This window comes from Strix uralensis, chromosome 8, assembly GCF_047716275.1.
Source record: "Strix uralensis isolate ZFMK-TIS-50842 chromosome 8, bStrUra1, whole genome shotgun sequence".
Lineage (NCBI taxonomy): Eukaryota > Metazoa > Chordata > Aves > Strigiformes > Strigidae > Strix > Strix uralensis.
In genome coordinates this window covers 19,122,665-19,147,394 of record NC_133979.1, presented here as the reverse complement: position 1 = coordinate 19,147,394, position 24,730 = coordinate 19,122,665, and the positions used below count along the sequence as shown (strand labels likewise).

At 36.0% G+C, this 24,730-nt stretch overlaps 1 protein-coding gene across 5 annotated transcripts in view; it reads right to left on the bottom strand.

The window, feature by feature from the left end:
* Positions 1-2,569: 2,569 nt before the first annotated feature.
* Positions 2,570-24,730, bottom strand: part of RPAP2 (RNA polymerase II associated protein 2) — a 41,772-nt gene continuing 19,611 nt past the window's right edge. For 4 of the 5 annotated variants that reach the window (XM_074876492.1, XM_074876488.1, XM_074876487.1 and 1 more), the window contains exons 11-13: positions 24,588-24,656; positions 3,860-4,009; positions 2,570-3,284 (exon numbers count right to left, since the gene is read on the bottom strand). In XM_074876492.1, coding sequence (XP_074732593.1) covers position 3,284; positions 3,860-4,009; positions 24,588-24,656 — 220 coding nt within the window. In that variant the 3' untranslated portion in view covers positions 2,570-3,283. Of the gene's footprint in view, positions 3,285-3,859; positions 4,010-19,173; positions 19,731-24,587; positions 24,657-24,730 lie in introns of those variants that run through there. The other variant, XM_074876489.1, reaches the window with a different exon arrangement.

Here is a 24,730-nt window from a genome sequence, read left to right as displayed (position 1 = left end):
CTCTAATCAGAGGACAACTGGCTGTCAGGTGGTAGAGATACACAGTTGAGAAACAGAGGTCTTTATAGGCACCTAGCCCTGCCTTGTATACCATCTGCTGCTTATGGAAACTTAAGACTTGCTAAAGAGAGGCTGATTCTGTGTTTTCAATATTTAATGCTCATTGGAAATGACAGTTCAGCATTACCTGCTAGCCCAGTGAGAGCAAGCTAAACCCCACCCACAGCACTGGGTGTTCATAACCAATTGCAGAAATAAACAGTAAGTATGGAAAGCTCGGAGGCAGAACCAGAGTGTAACCTCCTGGATGTACTTTCAACACCCTGGCATTATTTTTTTTCCTGAAGACTGCCACTCACTTTGATTCTTTTGGTTTTAACTCTTAGAGAGTAAGAAAAAATTCTGTGTGAAGTAGTAGCCATCAAAATAACTGAACAGTAGGATCAGATTGCTTAGAAACCTCCCACTTTGGAGGGGCAGGTCCCCATTCAGTTTTGTGCCACACTTTATTACTAAATAAATTGCTCCAGGGAGAGCCAGTCTACTATGGTCAAAGTTCTTATCTGACTTTTCTGCTTGCTTTCTGCCCTCAGGGAACCGGGACAAAGGCACTAACACCGCCCACTTCATACAACTGCACTAAGGTATGATTTGAAGAACCTGAATGTAAGACCAGCAGTTCTCTCTGAATTAAATGGAGACAGGCAGGTACCTAAGATTGGATGCCTAGATTTAGAAGGTGTGAATACTGCTTTCCTCTTCTCTCTTCCTTTTTCTTCTCTCTGATGACACGTCCTTTTCTCTCCAGCAGTTTAAAATCAGCGAGACTTAATGTCCAGCTGAGCTGTTCTTCCCCTCTTGCATTTTGTAGAGTTCAGATTCTCTCAAACTAGGGAGAGAAGGGTGGGACATGCAGGTTCAACACCAAGATTCATAGTACTGTTTTTTACCCCCAAAACCACAACAGATGCCTCACTTTTAAAATACTCACTGGGACTGAAGAGGAAATACAGGTGAATCTTCTACGTATTGTGTGGACACAGCCTTTGAGGCCCCAGATGTATCTTATCTCACATATCTGTTATTTTTTGGTGCTTTGTACAACCAGTTTAGACTGATAGTATGAAAGATCCTTTTGAGATGAGACTACGGCCTTTCTCCTGCTCAAAAGTAATGGGTATATGTATACTTTCTGTATTTATTTACATGCGTTTTACTCGTGTTTAAGGGAGATGAAATCATTAAAGGTAAGCGAAGAACATCCCTTCAGGGCCTTTCCAGCATACTATAGAAGTCTTTCTTCTTCATGAAGGAAAAAGGTTATTCTGTTCTCTTAGGGCAAGGAAAAGAATAGGTGAGCTTACTACACAGTAGCCAAGGAGGAGATGCAAAAATCCTGGAAGCTTACTTTTCTGAGATGCTAAGGTAGACAGTAAAAGCAGCTACAGTGAACTCTCATAAAGAGGTCTTTGGGCCTGTGACCTATTCACTCTTATTAAAAGATCATAGGTTTTCTACACAGTGAGTGCTGAAAACCAAGCCTAAAAATAACTAACAAAAAAATCACACCACTAAACTGACAGGAAGTGTAAAAACTTTCCAAATGAGAGACACTGAACCTGATGAAACACAGTCATATTCCCAGTATGATGTACATTTGTAATGCCTTCTAGGTGTACTCAGTACAGCAGCATTGTCATGGGGTAGTTGTAATCTTTATGCCCTGAGGTAAACGTACATGGAACAGAACAATGGCTTGCTCAGAATCTACAGGGAAGTACTAGCTAAAAAAAACCCACCAAAAACAAAACACCAAAAAACTTCCAAAGTCAGAAGCAGATAGATATAAATACAAGGTTTATGTTTTGCTCAGAGTATCATACCTATTACTCAGTCTTCTATAAGCTTATCTTTTGGTGAGGTCTTGTCCCTTCTTTGCATATGTATCAAGTAAAAAGTTTTCCACCATGGTACAAACAAACGTACCTTCTATCCAGATTACATCATGTATTCTTATGAATTTGACATGACACATGCTCTGATCACAATGGGTATTTTTTTCCTATTGCATACTTAGAAAAACGCATCGCTTCAACTCTGCATTAAAGGTTTTCCTCATTGTAAATAGTTACTTTTACAAGTTATGTTGAACGTAACTTCCCATTACAAGGTAAGTTAGGGAAAGTCAAACATCACCTAAATAAACTCTACCACACAATGAAGCTTCCAGGGAAAAGCTGCACAGGCTTGTGTTTGTTGGGGGCAATCAACATATTTATCCTGATTATCATGAAGGAACTATACAGCAATAAAATAATTAAGTGCAGAGTTCCCTTTTGGTGTCCCATTACAGAAACAAAACAAAGGAATAAACTCTGTTTTTTTCAATGGAGTTGCTATGTAGCAGCCCTGGTAAGTCCTGCTTCAGCCTCAACTAGTGCTGGCATTTGCTGCAGACTAGGTACTGGCAGTTACAACTTTCTTCTCAAGTCTCTCAAAGGACAGTGTCCTAGGAACTGAGAACTATGCAACAAACCGTATTATGGAATCATTAAGAATTACTAGAGGGTTAGTTTTAAATTGCATTTTATAATCAGTTAGTGACAGTAGCAAGTCTAAACATACTCAGTCTGAACAACACAACTCTTCTAAATGAAATGACTACTGAAAGCCAAAAATTCAGTTTTTAGTTATTAAAATATATTTTAAAAGTCCAGATTAGTAACAATTAGAGGCTGTTTAAAAATAACTTTTACACAGGTTCAAAGACTACCCCTTTTCTTAGAAGTAGCAAGATAAACTGGCTCTAGATCAGACATCTTTGTGTACTGTCAGCATTATTCTTAAAGATTACTGCTCCATGCATTGGGTCAACTAGAAAAATGTCAGCAGCAGTTTCTTAACACTCCAGGCTACTATGTACGGGGTTCCCCCCCCGCTTTTCTGAATTCCTGTAGACAAATTTTGACTGAAAATTTCCAAAGGAAAAAAATCAAACCAATCCAAATTCCTTTCTACTGCTTTTAAATAGACAGTTTTCAGATGATCCATATTTTTAGTTGTCTTCATGCATACCTCAAACAACTGGTGTTACAATTAGCTTCTCCACAAGACTAAAAAATTCTTATTCACAGGACTGAAATGAAAAAGCAGAAGTGCAAGAAGTATAATTAATACTAAATTTCATTTTTCATTTAAAAAAAAGTTCCAACAATTGAAGGTGTTCTTTTCTTTTCTGTGCCACTATTTCAGATAGTAGGAGATGTTAAGATGATCACCTTATTCTGTGGGGAACAAAGAAGTGAGATCAGTAATGTTAATACACTAATTACTTAAAAACTATAAATGCTATATTCATTGAATCAGTTGAATATGATCAGCATAAATAGGTATTTGCTCTTAAATTTTCCAGGCTACCCAGAATGCAAAATGTAATCTCAGTATTATGCAAGAAATATGTGGCTTTTAACTCAGTTTTATATCAGAACGACTGAACAAAACAATTTCATTTTAATAATAAAAAAACTCTACTGACACTTAGCCATTGTAGCCACACAGAAATTTTTTTATAAATTGTAGTAGAACTTAAGTAAAATTTCCTCCCAAAATTGCAGTAAACCAACTATATATTCTCAAAAGATTGAAGTGATAAGTAAGCAGCTGGCATTTACTGTAAGTGACAAAATGATGACACTCATTTCCATACCATATGTATTTCTTTACTTTAAAATGTACTTACACATTTTCTACTCTGGCTGATATGATCTGTAGTTACTGTGCATACTTACAAAATGCTGAAAATTAAAACAGTTATCTGGCTTAGTTTTACAACATGCAAAATAGCTTAAAATCGACTGACCATTCAAGTAGGCAGTCTTTTTTAAATATTCTTGTTAAACTTTCCAGATCTTCTTTTTTGAAATGCAGTTCTTCCAGCAACGTAGTCAGGAACTGTGTGTATATTGGGCTCATCTGAGTAGTCTTGAAAAGTGGAGTAATTTCTGACAATCTGGCAAAAAAACCAAACCCAAACATATTTGATACAGAAAAGCAAATTTTCAATGTCAGATATAAAAAAGCAAAGCTTGTGAGTTCCAACAACTGTATTGAAGGAAGGCAGTTTATAACATCACACTTGATTCATTACAGTGCATAAGACTGTATGTATTATATACAATATGACCTGTACCAAAATACAAATTTTTATTAATGTAGTGAAACTTAATAATCTAATTAGAAAAAATAGGCTAGTAGTTTGTATGCTCTAATCAGTTGTATATTGATGTTATATAATGTAGACAAACAAAATTCAGAACAAAGTGCAAAATGTTATATAATTACACATAAAAAAAGGAAGACAGCAGTCATTATTTTCTTCTTTACCAAAAAGCTCCTAAACATTCATACTGTAAAAGCTGTATAGTTCTTTGTATGAGTAAAATATAAAAGAGCTATAAAATTCTATCTTAAAGTAACCAAGAATATTTTAACTACAAATTATTAACAGGGCTCCCTGACAGAAGTTGTACTTAATCGGTCAGTCACACACTGTCAAACTTCATAAAGACATTCAAGAGGGTCACTTACTTGGATGATTCTTCCCCATTCTGTGTGCCATAAACACACAGTATGTCAAAACAGCAAACACATCTTGTTTTAAGCTGAGATTTCTCCAAACACCTAGAAGCCTCTCACAGAGGCCTTCTGGATTACTATTACTTTCACTTGATGCACATGGGCACGTGAAACATCAATTAAATTCTCAAACCAAGGAGCAGTTTGAGTAATCACAGAAATTTGATTTCTTAGTTTTGACCATCTGTACCTTAAAGCAGTTTAAATTATACTTCTTATACACTGAACTGTTTAAAAAATAGGTTTTAAGAAAGCTGGACAAAACGAGAACAGAGCTAATTTAATCTTGAAGTTCTTATAAGGGATACTAAACTTCAGCTTTAAAGCTGATACTATAGTGAAACTATTTTCTGTTTTGGTAACAAAATTAAGTGCTTGAAGTCTCAAAGTACATGCAGTCTTAGAGTACTTCAGCAAAATAAGAGAATCAAAAGGGGGAGTGAGAGGGAGGAAATTATATTTCTGAATTCAGTTCATGAAGTTTAGCTTTAAAATTTAAACAATACTTGGCCTTTCAAAATTTGCTATTTAGCAACATTTTACAGAAAATCTTGTACTTGGGCCTGATTTTCTGAACTGCTGAATAGATGGAGTTCATACAGTTTCCACCAATTTTAAAAATTACAGTGAATGGAAGCTGAAAGTAATTGCCATCTAGGAGAATAAAAGTATATACATGAGAACAGACAATGGAAATAAATAGGGCACGTCCCCAAAGAGAATGTTATTCATCATCTGAAATCATGGAAACTGCAAGGCACATGTTACTGTATATTGCGTTTAGTTCCAGAATCAACAAGAACGGCGACAGAAAGCATAATCTTGAAAGAATCCAAAACCAAACATGCATAGTGCTGCTGCTAACATGCATTTCTCAGTTTGGAAGGAGCTATTGCCATGCAGATCACCTACATATGTAATATCTGTATGGAGATGAGGTGAAATGTTCAGCTGTCAGTTTTCATTTGTGCTTTAATTTTATCCGAAAGTCCTTTCTTCTTCTCATAATTCTATTGCAAAATATTGCAAAGGTAGTAATAGCTGAATAGGATACTTGGGATCATATCCCAGCAACAGTTATTTCATCTTGGATACTGTATTTAGATAAACAGTGCCATTGACACCATATAGGAAAGAGTTATTTTAGAATATGTTTGTTATTTTAGCATATGTACTTTTAATAAGAAACTCAAGGTAGTCTACAGCTTCCTATAAACTTCCCAGCTCAGAAAGCCTTGAGTAAAAAGAACTGAGATCAATCTCCCTGCAGTCACTGGTATTAAGACAATCTCCACTTGAAGAAAGCTGCATATAAAAGAAGATTCTTCTAAATTAAGCAAAAATGGTGATACAACACAAACAAAGGATCTTACGAGACATAGTAAATAGAGTCTCTTAATACAAAAATAAATTTACAAAGCATTTTTATTATTAATAGATTTTTAATGAGTTAAATGGAAAACAATTTCTTTTTGGATTCCATTTCAGTACGCACATTTAGCTAAATATTTCAACTATCAAACACTGACACTTGGTGAGAAAGACTTTAAGAGATGCTCAAAGTAAGTACATGGTGTGGAAAGAAACAGATTTATGCACAAACTCTGCTACATAAACCCTCCACAAAAGAGTATTCACAGTTGGATTTGTGATTTTTGGACTGAGGCCACTAGGTTTTGTAATGTACTTCATGACAGACAGGACTGAGTTGTTTCTTTCCTGGTGAGAAGTGTAGCAGTTACTATTTAAACTGGTAAAACAGAGTGCCTCTGCCCAGGGTTGGCAACCTGGAGGCTGATTTTTGCATTATGTTTTATCAGCAGGGGAGCAGAGGAAGTGCTGATAGAGGATCAGAACGACCATTTCAGGGTGTTGGATTGGAGACAAGGATAGTGGGCGAAAAACCTGGAGATGCGTTATTACTAGTCTTCAATTTGCCCTTCTCAGGATTAAGTAGGTTATATATGAACAGAGACTGGTGGCATAAACAGTCATGACTTCCTGAGTGCTGGTGCCAGGCGGCTGTAACATTGCAAAACACTCTCTTGGCAATGTTGTAGATTTACAGATTTACACACATTTTCACCTGAATTTTCTTCCTCCTGCCTTGGGCTTAAAAGGACATTAATAAGGACATTATTTTTCAAAAAGAGAAGAAAACTTGTGCAGTTTTAAGTAATATTCTAAAACTAAAATCTTTATATCATAAAGGTGACATGCTAAGGAGTCTTTTTTTTTTTTGAATTGCAGTCTGTAATATTACAGTTTCATGAATTACAAACGTGTCCTAACTATCAGACCCTGTTTAAGACATTCTGTTTAAAGAGTAGCTATTACAGCCCACACTAATAAAGAAAAAGGTATTGCTATTGTCAGAGAAACTGCCAGGCATTAAATATTGAGAAACGAAGTTAAAAAAAAAGACCCAATGTTTCAGCTGTAGATCAAATTTTTTTCCTTACCTGAACTTTTAAAAAACTAGTTAAGCTACTAATTATCTGATAAGCAGGAGACTAAATCAAAAAGTAATTTCAGAGGGATGTGTAAGTTTCTAGCAATTAGTTAAAAATTACATCTAGATGGGACATGTTAAACGTTTATGAATACATGTACAAACACTTTAATCTTGGAAAACTGTCTTTTTGGCATTTAAATGATGCTTTAGTCATTTGAAAAGCAGTAGTTGTTATTGAGTACTTTTCTACTTTTAAGTGGCTGTTGGAACAGAAGCAGAAGCTTTTGTCTGCAAAAGGAGTGAGCACAGGTTGCTGGTTTACACTGAGTGGTAAGTTCAATGCTCTAAGTAATAATGTATATTTGAGATACTGCACAACAGAGCATTAAGAGCTGTGCTCTCGTCTTTGCATGAAATGCTAACTGAATTAAACCATAACTGTATGCAAATAAGCCAAAACTGTATTTAGAATCAATATCTTCAAGTCACTGAAAGCTGAAGAAACTATCATGACTAATTCAATTTAATGATATACAGGATTTCGGTTCAAGGATCATCGAATTGCCTTAAAACTCTGTAGCATCTTCAGAAGACGCAGAATATAAACAGGAAATAGGATACTTTGGACCCCAATAATAACAACTGGCTACTGCAACAATGCAAAAAATATAAATTAATCACCTACAGAAACACACAAACATAAATGTTACTGTCCAAAGTTATACACCCATGCTTCAAAGGCTTGCCTTCAGCACACCCGTTAAAAGGAAGTGTTCACTCTCAGTTCATGGAAAAGTAGTACAGTATATATCATACTTCATGTAACAGTGTCGTTTCCTGCACACCCACTTACACCATATGGTAAACAGGTCTTTGTAAAGTTTAAAAAGTGTTAAAAATGTCAAACTATATCTGATTGATAAAATTTGTATTTGCTGGCTATTCCACATATGTTACATGTTCAAGAAAAAAAAAAAGTGGAATTCATGTGAAGACCAAGCTATTATTATCAAGCTAAATGGCATCTGACTATGGCAAAATGTTTACATAGTTTCAGTGCTTCAACTCAAGTCCCAAGCTTTCTATGAATTAGTTGCCTTACAAAAACATTTGACAAGTATATTTAGGAGTTTCACCTAAAATAAAATATTTTTAGAAGTCAGTCACATTATATGAAGTAAATTTCATTAATTGATATGGTAGTGTGCACAAGTCATTCTTAGATCTATGCATACATTAAACAAGATAGTTGAATACATTCAGAAAAGATTATGGAAGAGTCATATTTTTATGTAGGTAAAAGAGCTAATTGGCAATTCCTATCCTGAAGTGTGAATAGCCTTTCTAAAAAAATCCCTAATTGTACAGTACCATCCTCCCCTCAGATTATGGACCTCAGGAAAACCTTTCTGGAAGTTTTGTTTAAGATTAATTCTGTGACCCCTTTGAAAAAAGTTAAATTTTCAAAGCTGCCACTGTGGTTATCAGTTGGTTACAGCTCTCTGAAATAGATACCTGAAAACAGGGGTAAGAACACAACCACCTAGGAGTTGGGTTCATTTCCATTCCCTAAAATTGGTCACTTAAAAATTACACAGCAAGTGTTGAGAATTTGAGTGTACATATTTACACAAAGCCCTTGTATACTCATGAAGTATACAGTAGTATATGAAGTACATGAAGTATTTGCTTATTCTCAAAAGAATAATAATAAGCTCCTCCTAGAAAAAGGTAAGTATTGCCAGTCTTCCTAACTTTTTCTAATGGCAGAAGCTAAAAAAAAGAAAAGTCACTGATTGTGGCAGAAGCCATGGATCCAAACATGATTATTTCAGTCCCTTACTTTGTTCAGCATGCTTGGAACTTGAACAAGAACAGAATTATAAAGCAGAATGATGGAAGAGGCAAGCACCACCTGTCCTTCCACAGAAAGCCTTGGAAAACAGGATATAAACATTTATGTCAGTTACAGGCATTTGAGCCTCTTAAGACTCTTAACATAATCATCACAACACAGAAGTTTATTTCTTTTTAATTCTCTCAATTTCTTTCTACCTTTTGTTAAAGGCACTTAAGACTTACTTTTTCAAGAGCATCACAACCAGGATAAGTGATAACTATTAGTGCAACTAGGAGTTGCACTGATGATCACAAAAGTTTCTTGAACAGTCATTTCAGAACATGGAAACGAAGCGCTGGCAACAACTATAGGCAGCCCTTTTCTTTTTTCTTCCTTCCCCAACAAAAACACAGACGCAGACTACTGCATGTGTGCTACAGGGAGGGTGTCAAAAAGCCTCTGATTGAGGTGCCATCAACAGACTCTTGCTAAGGGTCCCTACCTGCAAGGAAGTCCAATGCATTTTTTGCTGTCTTTGGACACAAATAGGACTATGGCTAGGACCAATCTAGTCCTCTCATCTCACAAGCATTTTAGCTGAAAGTCTAGTAACACGCACTATGGACACTTAAAAAAGAGTAAAAGTGCTTATAAGCCTCTAACATCAGTTCGAGTGATTTGACATAGCTGTTAAAGGTTCCTAGAGATCAATCAGCTGTTAGCACTACTCTAAAGTATATTTGCTCTGTTGCTATGACATAAAGTCATGTTACATTGTTAACAAGGACTGATTTAGGAGAAACAATGCTAAAAAAAAAAAAAGAAGAAAAGTAATCATGGAGGAGACGCTCTGTGGAGTGACATTGATCATTACTGCCTACTGCTACACTAAAGCCTATCTGAATTAAAAAACCCTTTATACTAAAAGTCTTCCAGGATATTGCCAATCTTCAGACACAAATGACAAATATTTTAATGGAAACTCTACACTGAAGTGTGTTGCTGGGATTTGGCAAGAACTGGTTAGCGATCCAGTGCTCTTTGTATGTGTGTGATCAAATGGCTCTGAAAACAGAGCAGCTTATCGAAGTCTAAGTCTTTAATTCAGAAGCAGGGAATACCATCATTGTGTGATCCACAGATAATGGAAATTAATTTGGAAGTCTGTCAAATTTCTATTCAAAACTCACACTTGCAAGACTATTAAGAGTTAATTCTGGATTTGGAAAAACAAAGTCATGAATGTAGGACAACCCATCTTTATGAATAATTAATTGGTACTGAGAAGAATTAAGTTACAAGGCCATAAACCCACAAGATTTCCAGCTTTCCCCTGCTCCACATATTTTTTTGTAAACATTTGGGACAGTATTACCTAAATATCAACTGCTTTTGAAATTTTCAAGGAGTATTAACATGTCATCTGCCCAGCTCTGTACCTACCATTCTGAGTTGAAATCATGAGGGAAATCATCTTTGATTGCTTCTACAAGGTATAAAGGATTGGAACAGCACTGCATGGATCAAAACAAGCCGTAGGCAGCAATGTCAGCTGGCAAGTGGTAGGAGAGAGATTGTTTTTCAAACTGACCCTGTGGAAGACTGGTGAAAAGGTGCTCCATCGAGGAGGCCAGAACAAGCCCTGCTGCACTGGACATACTGAGCATACTGTACTACTTCTTGGACCACAGGCAGATTATAGGGCAGTACCAAAGAGGATGCCGTTACTTAAACAGGAGCCCCTGCAGTTGTTTCAGTAATACAAGGTACTTTAATTTCATCAACAGCCCGAGACTCCTTCAGCAGCTGTCTACAGTAAATTTCCTACTCCTTGCATTGCAAGTCGAAGAGATAGCACAAAACCTCATCCACAGATTTAAATAAACTTTTGAGCAGATTTATAAAAACTAAATATCAGTATGATACTGCAGGTCATTCTCAGTAATAGTTCATATCATTTAGTATTAAAAATCCTCTAGAAATACACAAGCCATATTAAAGGAATAAATGGGGACAACCATGCAGTTATACTGTGTTTTACTGCATCAACACACAAGGACTGGGGTAATTTGATTTTGTGGTGGTGGTGGGTTTTTTTAAAAGATACTTCAAATATATTTGCACTATTCCTATGTTACAGATTTGATGGGCTTAGCAATGCAATAGAAATGTTATTAATCAGAAATGCTATTCTTTTAATATAACAGTTTTATAGAATACAGTCTTAGATTCCATTTTAATTATGTTCCTATGAAGGAAGCCTTCAACATAACTGATTAAACAAAAGTAATTGTTCTGTTTAAGACAAAGGGCTAGACTGAGTCAATACAAGTGTTACAGATCAGCAACAAAACTCATTGAAATAGATGTGTATTGCAGCCTGTAGACCATCTGCCTGTACATACAACTGGAGTGGTGCCAATATATCAAGCACTTAATAATAGTGCTTCAGTTGATGGGGTGAACTGAAACACTTGATGCGTTTATCAGTTTCATGAACCCCTACCAAAAGGCACTCAGCCATTTTGACAGAGTAAGTCAAAGCATCACTGTAACTGAATGTTCTTCACAATATATTGACCGCTTGCTTAATTTGAGGAAGAGTCCCTCACTTACTAGTATATCACTGGATACAGTACACTTGTCTAGGGACAGCAATTTTGTCAGTAAAGTATCTTAAATCACAGCAGGGATTTCCACAGACCTTAAAGCATAATGCATCCATCAGGCAGAAGTTAGTGTCAGAGAGAAAGTTGATCTAAAGCACAACATGAGTGTAGTTGTAAGGGAGCTGAAAAAAATCATAACCTTTGGTATAATTAAGTGGTTACACAATCATACTCAGAAATTAGAGAACATCACAGCCTCGACTTATGTAATTTAACTGTTAAGATCACAGTTTCAGTTAAAAAACACCACTTGCTTCTTATAACTTTAGTTTGAGCATGATTTTAAAAGCTCAATACTTAAAAAAAAAAACCCTTAAAAGCAAAAGACTGTCTCTAGAGTGAACATTTTCCATTAGAACACATTAATATTTGACAGACAATCTTGAACTGGAAGGATCTAACTTACAAACAAGGTGCAGAAGTATTTAAATATATCTCTGGAATTAAGTCTTCTTTCAAATTAAAGTATACTAGTGCCAAAAAAAGAGTAATTATCAGTGTCATTTGCAACTCTGAAATCAAAGCAAACTCTAATTTGGGGCCCTTTGTTAGCATATCCTATCAGTCAAAGAGGGCAGTCAGTATTCAGGGGCTGTTTTCTTCAATCTTCCCAAATTTATTCCTATATTCTATTTTCTTAATGAAAGATAAAACACTCCAAAGCCCACAGTGTTGAATGATAACAACTGACAGAAATAAACAGGCAATTTTCTTACTGAGGGAAAAAAACCCTACTTCTCGTCTAGTTTTAAATATAGCCTGAAGATCCTATTCTCATCATAAAGACAAGAATTTTGTAGCTGAAGTGCAACTTATGTTTTATTTATTATTTAACTTCCTTTCATTACTGTGTACTGACTTGTCCACAAAATCCAGCACAGACACTTTAATCCTCTGATGGCAACAGAAACTAAATTATTCATAGTTTAAAATTTTTGTCCACTACATTTAAATCAATGCTACAAACACTGATTCAAAATCAACAACTGGAATTCCTACATAATCCAAGTATATGGCAAAACTTAAGGTTTATTCAAAAGTTAACTTTGTTAATTGTTTCCACTACCGTCATTTTTTCCTATGCAGCTTCTACAAGTCTGTTGAAGAAAATTGTTCTCTTTGATACATGTTTATGTATATACTTACACAAATTATGTATTTTTCTTCTTTTAAAGTTCACCTTCCACACACATGTTTCATAGAGTCTGTGTCCAGACATAAGTCAACTCCCACTCCCTTTTAATGGGGTCAAAATTTCACTTGTGGTGCAGCTGGATGGATACAACTAACAGTAAAAGGAAAGCATACCTACAGTAACAAGGGTTTATCTCACCATTTGATAAAAGTGCTTACTAACAACTGAGAGACAAAGGATTTGCTTTTTCTTTCTTTGTCTTCCCCCCAATCAGTTATTTGTATCCAAATAGGCAACTGGCAATTCAGAAAGCAATCTGAGGTGCACCTAAAGCCGTACCAGCCCAAACACTACTGCTTTCTAGGATGGTGGTCAGGGAGCTGGGTCAGGCCCTTGGGACCAGGCTGCACAGCAGAGTTCCCTCGTGTCATATCATGCTCTCCTCACATGGGCTTTGGAGGCCGAGTGAATATTTGCAAAATACTTTGCTGGTTCTACTCTAACATACCATTTTTTGTTTTTTTCCATTAGGCTGCATAAGGGAATTTTTCGAAAGGCACTCCAATGTTTTAACTGTACTATGCAGGGGAGACGTGTTGAGGCAACAGGCTTATAGCTACCTTATCAGGTACAGAAACTTTATTTAAAATTGATTTAATGAAGTGCAAATGTTCTGGATCTTTGTATTTTTTTTTAACCTAACGAACAGACTATTTGCATGAAAAGCAGGATGTATTGTTTATGCCACTTTTTTCCCTCTCTCCTGAAAGTTAAGGATCACTCCATCAGCTGCCAGCTGTTCTTTATAACAGCCAGCTGTGTAACTTCAAAGATCCTGAAGTGAAAAGATTTTATAATGTTGCACTGGTACAAGATACAGAAAAGGAAAAAACTCACTGACTGAGTATTAACTTCTGTAAGATAGATGAACTTTGACTTTTAACGAAGGACAAGTAAAACACCTTATATATAAAAAAATTCTATTCACATCATTAGGTCAGTAATTAATTTTACGGGAAAAGTAAAAGTCTAATACAAAGGAACACCCAAATTAAGTCTGAAACTATGGTGAGACGTTTCATCAAATGGTGTAACAATTTAGTATAGCCATTTAGTGGTATTTCTGTCAGTTCTTACATTATATACTTGAAGACAACATGTCTTAGAACATACATTGTATATACAAATAACTGAAAAAGCTGAAATTAAAAATGCCTCAAAAAATAAACATCTGAAACTCTCAGTTCATGTAACTCACACTATTTTACCACAAGATAATTATGTAATACAATTCTTCTCAGAAAGTAACTAGAAAATGGCATTTCTCAGTATTCCCATATTTCAGCTCCCTGTAAGCGACATAAACACGATAGCAACAATTCCCATTCAGCTGAGAGAAAATTTACAAGTCTATTGCTTTGTGCAATTATTTTAACCATTGCAATGCAAGCATCAACACTGTTTCTTCTCACACAGTATCACTCCTATAATGTTCCTTTTGAGCAAGTTTTCTGACCTTATATATGCACACATAAAATAAAGTCAGTTCCCTTGGCAATTGTCCAGGAAAGGAACTACACATTTCAGAACATTCAGCAGGTGGAAAATGACATCGCATGCTCTGCAAGCATTTGCTAGCATTATGCTGAACCTGTAATATGAAGCAGTTGGCTTTGTTAAGTACTTGGGGATTGCTGTTTTTAACCCAGGCTTAGCCTGTCTAATGAGAAAGAAGGCAGCCAACACTCTGGAAATACTTTGATGTTGCGATGCCAGTGACAAAAATTCAGGGACCCATGACCCCTTTAAAGCTATAGTAATAATATGTAATGGTTCTATTTGCTTCCTGTTATAGCGATATTTAGGAACTCTATTTCCAAAACTTACTTATTTTAAAATGACTACCAATACTGCCATCAACACAAATATCATATAGGTCTGGCAAAAAACAATTACCTGGGCAATCATATGCAAAACGGAGTTTCTAGGTATCTTTAACAGTGGGTTAGAAAAACCTCTACAAGAGGTTTCTACACAAGGCAACTAAGGAAGCATCAAAACCAGCTCAACAACATCTACGGTTTCTTATCCAGAGTACTCTTCGTACAAAGTTTTGCTGGATTAGAGACTGTGTTCACCATCTTGTATTAATAGATACAGCTGCAGGATGATTTTTTAAAAACCAAATGGAGTATTGTACCCACCTCTACATTACCATATTCCAAAATACTACTACAACATTAGTTCACAGACATGAAGCATCAGAACTTCTATAATACTGCATGCCATTTAAAGCATTCATACAGGGATTTGTTCCAAAAGGTCTCCATTTAGCTTACTTACCTGCATAAAGCCAAGGCAAAAAGAAAGTTCACAATATAAACCCAGAAGAAATCACTATCAGCTGTTTCTCTCTAACAAATCTAAGTTTCTTAGGTACACATTTCAAGGACAGGCCTTGTTTAAAAAGCTCCATTTATTTGAAGTCTGTTTCCTGCTAACCAGCTGACAGATCAAAGGTACTTCTCAGTCCTACCATTCTACCATTTGTTCCCATTTTTCCTCTTTTTCAACTTAGTAAAAATATTACATTTAATAAATTTATTTTAAAATTGATCCTTTAATCCTTTTCAGTCTCCTATTGCTTACTTTTTATATTCCACAAAGTTTTCCTGTGACACCTCTCAAACACTGGAATCTATGCCATTTAAGTCTTTGGGTTACTTAGCTACATAAAATTAAGCACAGGTATAAGTCTCTGTAGCATTAAAACCTGCTAAGATGTAAGCTTTTGAGAGCCTGAACCTTTTAAGTACTTTGTAAAATATTCACTGTTGTATAAATTATTGTGCACGTACAGTGGGACAATTTAATACCTAAAAGATGTCTTTATATACAAACCTGGTACATTTTATGAACTAAACATTGTTTCCTATACATCTGTTTTTGCAATTGCTGGACTTTCTTGCTGCCATATACTGGTAATCTATTCCCATCAACTCAACATCTCAGTGATATGCAAAAAAAAAAAAAAAAAAAATCAAGAAAGATTAAATAAATTATACTGTCTTACAGTTAAAACAGCTACAATGCAATATGCTTAGGTAAATCATTTGTCAATACTTAACTTTATAAAAGGTACTCACCTGTACCCAGTTACTATGGAAACAATGGTCATAAAATTGATCATAGTTTAGTTTCTCAACTTTCTAACACTGTAACTTGATTATCTGCCTTTCAGCCCAATATACAGATCAAACACCTGGAATAACGCAGCTGAGTAAAGAGACATGCTAGGAATAGATTTGATTCCATTGTGTTCAAATTTTTTTTCTTCAGACCTTAAACATAAGGACCTCAGTATTTTTCTACTTGCCTTTCCCAGTTTTGAAAACAAATGCCAGTGCAGTTTTGGACCTCTCAAAATGAGATTCTAAAAAATCCCCAAAAGTTAAGGATTCTTAAGCACCTTTTCCCAGACATGCCAGCTCACAGTAGGTTTAAAAAACAAAACCCCCAAAAAACCCCAACCCTCTTCCTGTTTAATTATTTCCAGATCTATCACTGACTTGATGATCTCCAATAAGTCACTTTTCTACTCTTAATCTCAATTTTACCATCTCTATGACAGAAGAACCCTATTAAGGCTGATTTGTGAGAGTACACTGACCTAAGCATATACCTAAAAAAACCAGAATGTGTGATGAGGTTTGAAACAAATAGGAAGGGCCACATGAATCTCAACTATTCTTTATCTTTTTCAAAACCTGATACCTCATTTCAGAAATAGTGAGTTTTATGATGAACGAGTTAGATCTATTCAATGTCTTCTTGAAATGTTCAGATGGATAGAGGGTGGAAGAGATAGAGTGATATATGCATTTCTGTCACATAGGATATAAGCATGGTGTACATCCAAATGAAATGAAACATACTGAGATCCCAAGCCTCTAAACAGTCAAACATCTGTACAGTTTTTGCACCGACGACAGTTTTGTACCTAATAGTATGTAATTATACATACACACTTTGCAGTTTCTGGACTATGCTCCTATATACTGGATAGCTATGCTTGCTACCAGCCAATTAAAGCAGAGTTTTACTTTTGGGAAGGTATGGGAAGAGAACATGTACTGTTATGGACTTGACTGCTTTAGTTTCTTTGTATTATGCCATGCAAAGTTTTATGAATATATAGTTATGTTTATATATACAACATTCTGGTTAACTAATGGTTGCCGACTTACCCTGATTTTTTATTGTAATTATACACTTTTCGTCAACAGAGCCACCTGTACCCTGATGCTAAATCTGCTAGCTTGGATTGTGTGTAAATTCCAAGAGCTTCATCATAGCCCATTACCTAGAGATACACTTCATACATCACCATGTTGTCAGTAACATTTCCTTCCTTCCTTCCTTCCTTCTTTCCTTCCTTCCCCAAAGAGGCTGTATTTTCTGTTTTCATATATATGTAAGGAACATATTTCAGAAAATACTGTACAATTTTTGCCTTCACTGTTAACATCCCACATCAGGATCAGAACTTAACTGCCAGACTAGATGACACCACTGGGTGTCAAAATTTTTTACATCTCAAGAAGTAACAAACTAATGAGAAGAAATACAAGCTTCCTTTGCACACAATTCCTACATTATTGGGAAATGAAAACAAGTCTGCAGTTCATCAGTGTACTGCCCACTAGCAATTATAACATTAAAAAGTAATTTGCCTCCTTTCTGAATTAATTAGTTGTAATCTCCTCTCCCCTCCAAATTTTTCATGCCTTTGAATAATTTTTAGTTTATCACTGGTCACTGTAGATTATTACAAGAACACCAACATTCTCCAACATAACATTACCAATATGAAAGCTAATGAAATGCATGTCTCTGTTTCCCCCCTACCTGACATAGATCTTCGATGCATGGGTCTTTAAGTAGGTCTGTGGACCACTGTTCTGATTCAAGCATATTATAACAGCTCAATTATTCAATTCATTTTGTTTTCTAAGACATAATTTGATATAATGCAAGATTTTTAAGATCTTCATGGCTTTTAATCACTTTCAGGATTCTTCCCCCTTAAAAACTATTATATACTTCATAGCAAAAATATTGTCTGCCATGTCAGGTCTGGCACTTTCAACAGCAATACGACACAGAAAACTAATCTCTGGCATGAAGTACTGTCTTTCTAGACAGCCTGTCTTAATGTCTAGCATTATACATATGGAATGTTTTACATTCCATAATCTGCATCAAGTACCACAAGGAGAGGAATGATTAGATCTTCAAAAGACACTGCTCTTTCACAGATTTTCCATAATCAAAGTTTTTCTGTTATAGTGGTTCTAGAAGAGTTAAGGAACAATACTTCTACTTTGGAAACAATTTATTGCAGTGCTGAAGAAGAATAGGACATGACACTTAGCCTAGTAGAGGTACCATTATGACACTCTGCACAGAACCAACCAAATAAATCCAGAATGCATGCTAAAAATTCTGCTGGTACGTAATACCTGGGGATCACATGCTAGGAAGCCGTAGTAACCTTTCCAATGATATGTACTTCTACATTTTTTTTGGGTTCAGAAACAAGCCAAATCAACACTGATTTTCATCTTACGATGAAGTTTCCTTTAAGTCAAAAACACTGCCTATGTGTCATGTCCCCATTAATGTAGGCTGTTCATTAGAAGGCTTACTAAGATAACGTTAAAACTCTGGAAAAAAAAAAAAAGCAAGTGTGTGTCAAAGTCATGTTTTTCTTTTAACAGATGGGTAATGTTTCATGATAAAAAAATGTTTGCATTGAATGTATTAGGATTAATTATTAATAAGGAAGCAAGTATATTTTCATGGGGTTACAGCTTCAGGATTCAGTTGCAAAATTAAAAGTTCAGTTTGCTCTGTGGATGAAGTTAAAATACATTTAGTTTAAAACTTAGTTTAGGGCAGCTGTTAACAGTGTGGATTACTCACATCTTACTTGCAGCTTTAGTTCAGAACTGTCTATATTACTGCGTAACTGTACAACTTATTCTGTGCTACGACATGACTTCCAATAAGCAAAGCTGTAGGCAGCAATCATGGAAGGAGGAAAAACATGACATTACAAAATAAATCTTCTAAATATATACCTTTTCAAGAGACATAAATTTAAAACCATTCTCTCTCTAATAGGGCTGGGCAATTTTTCCATCTGCTTGATCAGCACATAGTTGTGGCATAGAGTTCAATAGGACATGAACTCCACTGACCGAGTTAGCTCCCCAAAGAGTCAACGTGATAAAGCAGTCTTCTGAAATCTAGCATGCTATCTTTCAGAGGGCTGAAACAGAAGTTGCAACAAAAATCTCTTTTACTCACACAAAAGGCAAAAATGAAGTGGCAGAGGAAAGTACTTTCCCTACTACCATATCCTTAATTCATAAGTATCCTTGCAATATAAAGCTCCCAAGAGTGACCAAAGCAGAAGATCGGAAATTATGTTCAACATAAGTATTTGCAGAGTCTAACAAAAAGACTAGGCAGAACACCACCATGAAGGACAATTTATTACTAGTGATGCACTTTGCACACCAGCTCTGCACAGTTGGGCATGACTTCAGTCTGAATGCCCACACATACAGCTGCTGGGAACATGTAGATTTCTGTGGCTTGGAGAGATTTCCAAGACACTTGGCAGATAGCCATGACCCTGCTCTTTCCTTGCACTGGGCAGCAAAACTGGCAGGTGCAGAGAGGACAACTTTCTGAGCCAATTCCCCTAACTCCACGCAACAGAAGTCCAGGAGACAGCATGTGCTAAGGCTCCATCCACTCCTGCTGACAAGGTCAAGAGTCAGAACTGTAAAGGGGAACTAATTATCCTGGACTCACCTCAGAGAGTTTGTGCTGGCAAGCCTGAAAGTTAGGCAGGACATCCAAATCCCCCATTCAGAAGGCTATCCATGAGAAATACTAGAATGGAAAAAACTGCAGCTGCATGTGCTGCAACGAAATCCAGTGTCACTTTTCTGTGTACAAGCACTACAGCAACACACTGGCATTTTTCTGGATAAGGAGAAACGCCTTTGAAACTGCTAGAAGTTTCTTCTTCTATTTTCTCCCTTATGAATGATGAAGATATTTAATTAATTAATTTTCAAGTTGGAGCTGATTAATGTTCCAATTAACAACACTGCAAATCCCTCAAAATACTGTTCTATATATGTTTCCTAAGTAATACTGGAACACGCTAGGAGGAAGTAAAGTAATACTGATCTCCTCCACAGTATGCCAAATAAGCAGATTTGAGTTTGTTTAGAAAGTGCTGATAAGTAAGAACTGCTTAACAGAAAACCCATTTGAGTTCAGACTCACCAAATGACAACCCAAAATTATTAAGAGTGAAAAAGGGAAGAATATACTTTTAAATTTTTTAACGTATTAAGACAAACTTGCCTTTTCTCTGTTTCACACAATTATATAACATTACAGATAGAGACCAAGAGTAGAGACAATACTATGACCACATTAAAACGCTTTTATAAAGAGAAAGACTTTCTGGATTTTTGGTCCTGCAAACTCTGTTTCAAAAGGGGAAATAATTGTATTTCTAGCTTAACGATAAATTATTTTTCTCAGCTGAAACCTGGAACCAATCTTCTATCATCAGACTTGCTAAATAAAAGATCATCCAGCTGACTTGTTTGTGGTTTCTGGAGGAAAAAAGAGTCACTCTGCAAGTCTGATTCATATCCAGTATGTATTTGTACATTTCAGACATTCAGACATTTTCAGACAAGAACAGAGTAGCATTATCACAAACATCTGAATTCCTCTTAAAATAGTTTTGAAGTGTCAGTGTTAAGCAATAGATGTGCTCTTGTGTGCAAAGAAGTAAAAACGCACACTTGAACCCAAGATTCTCCAGTTCCTGAACTGTTATCTCCAAGAGAGTAAACCTCTAGAGTACATCTCCACATGACACATTTATCTAAAGTGGCTGCACACATATAATGATGGCTTTTGTTTAGTGATCATGGTCATTTTGAGTTTGTTTAAATACTGCAGCCGAATGCTTATAAACTAATCCCAGAACATTTTGAAATGCTTCAAAGCTTTTAGCAGGGAAACCTCTTGCATAGGCTTTGTAGATGAAGCTGACCACAGTTCACTGGAACCAGCCAGCTCAGATAAGTAAGATGAAAGCAGACATTTCCTGAAAATATCTTGAAAGCTTTCCATTAGACTGTACCAGGGGTATACACTAAAAACAGCAAGTGCCCATGCTTGTATAGCAACCAATCTTCCCACTGCTTTCTCCATTCTTTCTTGAACTACTGTATTTGTATCTCTTTATCTGCATCATTTGATGTCTTGCAAAGTTCTTCAGGGGAAAAAGATGCAACATCTAGTTTACAGTACATTATAAAGCAACTATAACAAAAAATTCTGCTTAACATACTAAACATTGCAACAAGAAGGCACAGAAATATACCACTGCCAAAATTATTATAAATGACAAATAAATTTGATCTACAGATCATTTTAAAGAGTCACCCACTCCATGACAGGCATGAATGCAATTATTTGAACATAATTCTCTGGCTGTCAAGGTGTACTCTAAGGAGGTTGATACAGCATTGCTGAATGTGCTGGTCATAAAGATAGCAGTGCCTGAGGCTAGATTTTCAATAAAGGCTGAGACTGGCTGTTCATATTTTATACGATAATTTGATTGAATAAATCCAGCTGTTTACTAGGAACAGGAAATGCTCCACTGTTGCAATCTCCAACATTTTATACTTTGAGAAAGACAGTCTCTAGTTTCAGGCACTTCATTTCAGAGCAGTGAATTTGAAGCCCAGGTTTCTTCAACAGTCAGTAGACTCAAGGGCACATAAGTACTTCGTAGTTTCTCAAGGACCAGCAGACTATAAAGGGAGCCTAGGTCTAATTTAAGCACCAAAATTACATGTTACGACTATCCAACATGCTGTATCCTACAAAGAGTTACTATGCATGCCCCAATGAAGAGAAGATAGCATTATAATAACATCATGCAAAGTATTAAGCAGTGATGACGCCTGAATTCAATACAGCAGTAATGATAATAGATATTCTGCCCAGTAGCATATCACAAAAAGGGTCAGGGTATTCTGAAAGTGCACTGTGAAATTAAGTACACTGTTTGAGTCCTCAGCACACGCTAGCCATATATGAGAAGGAAGTGGTGAGCCACAATATCGATGCACAAAATGGGGTGCAAGCAAAGTCCAACAGTTGCTACTTTAAACAAACCAACCCTGTCCCCTTCCAAACAAAACAAAAAATACTTGAGGTCTTAGTAGTTTCTGAAATCCCATGCTTATTCTGCTTTCTGTTGTCTCTGTTCTTATACCTCCTGCACCCCAGGGTACCTACGATATGGTCTTTCATCCTCCTGGAAAGAGGAAGTATTATCCTCTTCCAGGGTGTTGCTTATGCTACTTCACTGTTTAGTGTTAGGAGTAAAATGGCCATCCTCTGTCTGGGACCAGGTCAAGACCTGTGAACACATCCTCTTGAAAATGTTCTCCCCTTTCAGTGACAGAAGCTAGTAAAGAGCCATTCTGACTCTGGTCCCATACAACCCTGTGATCTGAATGACATTACATGTGCTGCAACATGCATCACCTCTCAGTATAGCTAAGGGGAAGCCACAGAAGACTTTAAAGAGTGTAATTCTTTTTATGACCAGTGTTAGTAAGATATAACAGATTCCCTGGCAGACTGCAGGAGGTGAGAAAGGGCCACAATCTCAGGACCTGTCTGCGAGGTGTTGCCCAGATCCTCAGTAGCCCTTCCCTGCGCACTTCTGGCTTCCACTAAATAGCCAAGTTTGATTAGAACCCACAAATAATTAAATGTTCTGTTTTAATCTTTCCAGAAATGATGCAACATTCATCATCTCCTTGGAGCAATCTTAACACTCATTCTACCCCATCGACATTCTTCCACATCCTCTCCTAAGAGGGGGCTGACAGAAATTGTTCAAAATCTGAAGATCATGAGCTTGCAAGAACTTTACAATAAGCTGAAGTCAACAGGAGTTTTATTCATGATTTCACCAGAATAATATTAGAAATAAAATCTAGTCTATCTTAGGATCAAATATAATTTGTTTGTTTAGAAGTGGACCCTTAGAAAGCAAAAGTATAAAATAGACTTGGTACTCTGTTTATACTGATTGCCACCAAGACTGCCTGCTACTTGCATAACATTTTAAAGCAATTGTAAAACAGTCATTAGATATGTAAACATTTAGAGCTCATCATATGTGGAGACCAGCAACATATTTTAACTTCTGATCAAAAGAGTCACCATTTCCTTAAATGTACAGAAACTACTTGAAAAATTCATAAGATCTGTTTCACAAATTACCAATTCAACCATAAGAATATATAGTAAAAATGACAAAAGATTTGTTCTTATAGTTGATAAAAAATTTATGCCAAGGCATTCAAGTAAAGTTACTTTCTGTGTTCTGATTTAATGAATCATTTGAGCGGTATCTGGCTGGGTGACACAGATGTAAGGCTCGCTGAAGCCTACTCTAATGCCTGCTGGTACAGTCTTCCTTGGGACAGTAAAGCCAGAACAATGTGTCAGACTGAAGTAATATCAAGGAAAGTGCAGTACTGGGGATGCAATGAGGCTGGCCCACAACACTTCTTGACCTGTGAATGTCTAAGTACTTCTCTGTCCTACAGGCTCCAGTGACCCAGGAAGCCCAAAAGAAGCAGCAGCAGTGTGGTAATAAAGTCTCTAGAATAAGATTTTTGCAATCTTGTAATTCAAGCTGAAAGACATACAAAGATTGCTTGATGGTTTAACCCTACTGAAAGGCAGGGCCTGACACTGTGTGAAACCACCAGTGAATACTTAAAAGGTGAACCAGTGTTAAATGTTTAATACAAATTTCTGAGAGAACTGTTTTACACACTGCAAAGTTTGTTTAATACAAATTTCTGAGAGAACTGTTTTACGCACTGCAAAGTTTGTATCTTTAACTTCAGAAATGTACATGAATTTGGAAAATGTAAATTAAAGAAGTTACTTGATGCGTATGACTACAGCTTTTATAGATCGTGCCTCCGTGTAGACGTTTACTGACAGACACTATAATAAAAATCAGACTTCCCATTAGGAAAACCCTTGGAAAGAATTTAATTCTACAGTAAGTAGAACAAAGCTAAGGAGGACTGTAGCCATGTAGTATCATAATCTTAAACAGTAAAGATAATCCTCAAAAATAAAATACTGGGTTCCAGTATTCCTTTCAGAAATTTGGGAGTTGCTAAAAAAGCTTTCCCCTCTCAAAGAAGTTTGCTAGAATATTCACACAAACCTATTCAGAAGCACACCATATCTTTATGGAAATAATTTTACTTTAATTGCAAAAGTGAAATCTTTTAAGAAATTAGAAGTAAAATGAGAAAAGTGTAACAGTTATGCCAAATCCAAATAATGTAATACTCATAATTTTGTTCTACTGTCACAGAGAGAGGAAGAATGTCTGTCAGCAGCAAATGGAAGACCAAAGTATACTCCTCCTTCACCCCACCAGCCCTCTTTAAAAACCCCTAAAGCTTAATTTCTCCTTTTTTAACATAAAGTTTATCCACTGTTAACATGTTTCAAGTGGGACAATCCTGTTTTGTCAGGAGAATTTAGTTCATTTGCATGAAAAAATATTTCTGTTGATTCCCCAGTTAATTTAAAGAAATCTTTCACTCCTTTTATCTGAAAATTAAATCTTATCTTGATTAGGCTAGTTAAGACAGTTGTGTATGAGAATATTTGACATTAAAGAGTACTTACACAGATAACAAAACAATAGCAATTAGAGTCCATTCAGGCATTTTGTGGATAATATTTCTGTTTGTTAACCTGAAAAATAATAAAAAAACATCAGAACATTTCAGAGTGAAAGTAAACAGATTTTAACTGCTGAACTTTGATTT